At 34.1% G+C, this 4,686-nt stretch overlaps 1 protein-coding gene and 1 long non-coding RNA gene across 2 annotated transcripts; both read left to right on the top strand.

Annotated features, from left to right (window-relative positions):
* Positions 1–1,948: 1,948 nt before the first annotated feature.
* On the top strand, positions 1,949–3,212 carry LOC105772840 (uncharacterized). The gene is made up of 2 exons (XR_001126895.2): positions 1,949–2,557; positions 2,833–3,212. It is a non-coding gene; the product is annotated as an uncharacterized LOC105772840 (long non-coding RNA).
* Positions 3,213–3,514: 302 nt separating this feature from the next.
* LOC128041770 (cucumisin) lies at positions 3,515–4,464 on the top strand (the record flags this gene model as incomplete). Its single annotated transcript, XM_052632088.1, has 1 exon — positions 3,515–4,464. A coding segment is annotated over one exon (753 nt), but the record flags the coding sequence as incomplete, so codon positions are not given.
* Positions 4,465–4,686: the final 222 nt, after the last annotated feature.

Here is a 4,686-nt window from a genome sequence, read left to right as displayed (position 1 = left end):
GTATTGTTTTCCACTTTATCAAAGAATTCGTATTCCATGACAAGCCTTCTAATTTAGTAATCAAACTTGAATCAATATCTCTTTCCTAAGATGCAAATGCAATGAAATCAAAACACAACAAGAGGGGTTAGTACAAAACATAAGTAAGCAAGGAAAACAAAAGTACCTAGTCGGGTGACTACTAGGGGCTCGGAGTGGCTCCTACCTAGGATGGGTTCCTAAGGTCTTCTATATGCGGTTTGGCTCTAGAGATAAGGTACCCGAACCAGCAGATTCCTCGATCTTCACCCATTATAGGCTCATACAAACCGAGTTCGGTTCAGGGGAATAAATTTCCCTATGGCCATGCGGAGATGAAAATCTCACGAAGACATAGGTACAGATGTATCCCTGAAGCGATTCACTATCCCATGCGGAGGTGAAAACCTCACGAAGGCATAATTTCTCACTCCCACTTAAAAGGTGTAACTAACGGTCATGCAATGCAATGTGCAGAGATATAAAAATTTAGAATACAAAACATGATGAAAATCATAACTCAAAACAAATGAAATGCAATGAGAAGATCGTAAATTTAAATCAGATTTTCAACTTTCGACAAAAAGACAAGAAATAAGCAACTCGTGGCTTGACTCTTTTATTTAAAGTCCCCAGCGGAGTCGCCAAGCTGTTGACACCATTTTTTGGATGAAAAAACGGGGTCGACTTGGGTTTTGACGAAAACGAAAAAAACGGGAGTCGCCACCAATCATTTTTGATGAGGTGTGATTGGGTCACCTCGTAAAAGTAGTTGTTTTTAATAAACAGTTTAATTTTATTAAAACAACGAGTTTAGTCCACGAAATTCAGAAAACGGATTCGGGAGTCGGTTACGTACGAGGAAGGATTAGCACCCTCGATACGCCCAAAATTGGTACCTAGCTGATTACTCAATGTCTTAGTGTCGAAAAACCGAAAACTTTAAAGAAATTTAAAAATACGATCCTTGTATTAAAACGTTGAAAATTTTCAAAGAAAGGGCATATTTCATGTTATTCGAGAAAGAAAATCATATCCAGTAAGTTAGGACACAATATCTCGAATTTTAGAGATTTAAAAGATATCCAGTAAGTTAGGACAAAATACGCCCAAAAATGCTTGTTTAAAAGATATTTTAGCTATCTCGAATTTAAAATTGAGATCACGACCAGTAAGTTAGGACGCGATTTTGTTTTTAAAACCCGAGATTATTTAGAATTCAAGTTTAAAAAGATTCGTGCATTTGCGTTTATCGTGAAAATCGAAACCCAGTAAGTTAGGGTACGATTTTCTCAAATCTAAACACAAAATATTATTTATTCAAAACAACATTGTTATATCAAATAAAATGAAATACGAAAATCGTAGAAAAAAAATACGAAAGCCAATTACATTGTTGTTATGCATGATAAAATCATAATGTACGCAAAAGTATAAAAATGATACGAGCAATAGCAACAATATAAAATAAATAAAAGTCATACTTACAATCATATAAAATAACAATATATAAACAAATAAATTAAAACATTTATTCAAAAAATAAAGAAAATGAAATAAATAAGTAGTAAATACAATTAAATGTAAAGAGATACATATGTGGATTATAAAATAACATAAAATAATATATGATATACATATTTTAATATATAATATATATATATATATATATATATACGTATATAAAATTGAGTATTTATATATATTAAATAAGTTAGAAATATATATATATACATATATGTATAAAAAATTATATAATAATAGTATAATACAACACATATCTAAAATTTACATAAGTAAATATAAAAACATAATAATAACAATAATATTAATAAATATAATAATAATAATAAAGATAATAATAATAACTAAATAATAGAATTACTAAAATATGGACTAAATCGAAATAAAAACAAGAGTATAGGGCGAAATCGAAATAAGAAAAGGCAAAAGGGACTAAATCACGATGCACGCTGAAAGAGGGGGGACCAAAACGGAAAATAAACCTAAATCTCAAAACGTGGCGTTTCAGGGGACTAAAATGAAAAAGAAACAAAACTGCGGAGCTAAATTGCAAAACTACAGAGAACTGCCTCGAAAGTGCCACAAACTCGGAGGGACTTATTGCGCAAATACCCCATTTATAGAAAACGCGCGGATCCTCCCCTGGGTCGGGTCACCGCGGGGTCAGGGAAGCCTAAAACGGCACCGTTTCGTGGGGGGTTATTTAAACAGAAATTTTTACAAAAAATACATTTTTTACAGTTAAAATAAATAAAAAACTCAAATCACTCTCTTCCCCTCTCTGTTAAAAACGCTTCCTCTCCCCTTTGAATCCGGCCACACCATCGGTGAGCTCGCGCGAAGGCCTCGCCGTGGCCTCATCGCGGCTTCGCGTTGCCGGAAAATGAAAAGATAAGGGGAGGGGCTGCTCCTTTTTGCCCGTCTCTCCTCTGACGCGGCCTAAACGAAACCCCAGAGGATTTCTACGGCTCCAGCGTAGAAGGGATCACCGACGGTGGCGCGACGCAAGTGAAAGGTATCGCCTTTCACCCTTTTCTTGACCTTTTTTAGAGAAATAAATCCAAATGAAAAGAAAAATATATATAAAATAAAAACTTAAAGTGGAAGAAAACAGAGGGATCCAGAAGTCTAAATCACCTTGAATGTTTTTTTTTTGCTAATATCTGTTTTTTTTGTTACAAATATTGCCCGAAAAACAAAAAATTACATTTTGTTGGCTTTTTATAGCCGATTTCCACTATTGCTTGCGTTCTCTGCTCTCTGTTTCTTTGTTTTGTTTCTTCTTTGCAGGTGACGGCGCAAGTGGAGGTCGACTTGACTGCAGGCGGCGCCGATGGGACGGTGGCTGTGTCAGAAGGCCAGGGGTCAAAACCTTAGAGGCGGCGCCTAGGGTTTCAGTCTCTGAAACCCTAGGCAGATTTTTTTGGGGGGGAGTTGGGCCTTAGTTATTGGGCCGGTCAGGTTTGGGTCTCGGGTTAGGCTAGTTGGAGTCCGGGTTTGGGTTGTTTTGTAATGGGCTTGGTTTTAATTTGAGTATTGGGCCGAGTAAAAATTTGGGCTGTACAATCTCTATGATTGAACATTTAAAACCCAAGTCCGACTCAATTTTTATGTTTCTAATATTTTATATTATGTTATTTTTATATATTATACCATTTATAAAAATTAAATCTATAGTACTATATAATACTACTATAATCTAAAAATTAAAAATTATTAGGTAATTATATATAAAATTTTAATAAATAAAAAATATATAAAATTATTAAATATTAAATTAAAAATAATATAAATATATATTTTATTTTTAAAAAAATAATATGGGTAGATCTAAAATAGATTTAAATTAATTATTTATAAATATGAGTTAATTTAAACAAAATTTTAAGCTCGGGGAGAGCTTATAAAATATGGTAATAGTAAGCTTAGGCGTAACCTAATCCCAAGTTTTCTAAATTTTTGTGGGTAATAATTACAGCCAGATTTGTCAACACCAGGGGTTGATATTGTAGCTGCATGGTCTTTAGCTTCACCAGTTTCCCGAAATAGAGGCGATAATAGATGGGTTCCATTTAACATAATCTCAGGCACATCAATGGCTTGTCCCCATGTTTCTGCCGCAGCTGCGTACATTAAATCTTTCCATCCCACTTGGTCTCCTTCTGCTATCAAATCTTCCCTTATCACTACAGCTTCCCCTATGAGTTCAGGCATGAACTCGGACGCTGAGTTTGCATACGGATCAGGCCATTTGAACCCAATCAAAGCTATAAATCCAGGCTTAATCTACGATTCCAATGAAGTTGATTACATAAATTTTTTATGCGGACAAGGATATGACACTCGGTTTCTTCGACAAGTTACTAGGGATAATGCAACATGTTCTGCAGCAACAAATGGAACAGTACTTTCGGATCTACACTATCCTTCATTTGCTGTTTTCACTTCTTCTTCAACAACTGTTCGTCGTGTTTTCAATAGAACTGTTACGAATGTGGGATCTCCGATGGCGACGTATAGAGCAAGAGTGAGTTTTCGGACAAGAACAGCTAGAGTCCGAGTTAACCCTAATGTTTTGTCGTTTACATCTGTGGGACAAAAGCTGTCTTTTCAAGTAATAATTGAAGGAACAATGGATGCATCTATGGTTTCTGGTTCTTTAGTGTGGGATGATGGTGTGCATAAAGCGAGGAGTCCAATAGTTGTATTTGCTTCAATATCATAGCTGTGAAAACCTGAAATTTGAAAAGGCTAAACTACCAAAAGTGCCCTTGAAGTAGATTACATTCATTAAATAAGTCCCTATATTTTTTGTTGTACCCAAATAAGTTATTATACTTTTATTTGTATTTGAATTAGCTCTTATTGTAAATGAAATAATGATTTATATTAAGAGTTTTATTTAGATATAACTTAAATTTCAAGGGTTTATTTGTATACAGGTTTGAGATTAGGTACCAATAAAAGTTGCATAAACTGCAATTGTAGTCACTCAACTATTAGTAAATTTCTTTTTTGATCACCTAACTATCAAAAGTTACAACATGGTCACTTAATTATTTTATTTTATTTTTTGCTCACTCAACCATAGAAAGTTACAAAATGGTCACCAAATTATTCAATTTTGTCTTTTTTGGTCACTAT

This window comes from Gossypium raimondii, chromosome 6 (assembly GCF_025698545.1).
Source record: "Gossypium raimondii isolate GPD5lz chromosome 6, ASM2569854v1, whole genome shotgun sequence".
In the NCBI taxonomy this organism is placed as follows: domain Eukaryota; kingdom Viridiplantae; phylum Streptophyta; class Magnoliopsida; order Malvales; family Malvaceae; genus Gossypium; species Gossypium raimondii.
Note: the sequence above shows the minus strand (reverse complement) of the source record. Positions and strands in the feature narration are given on the sequence as shown.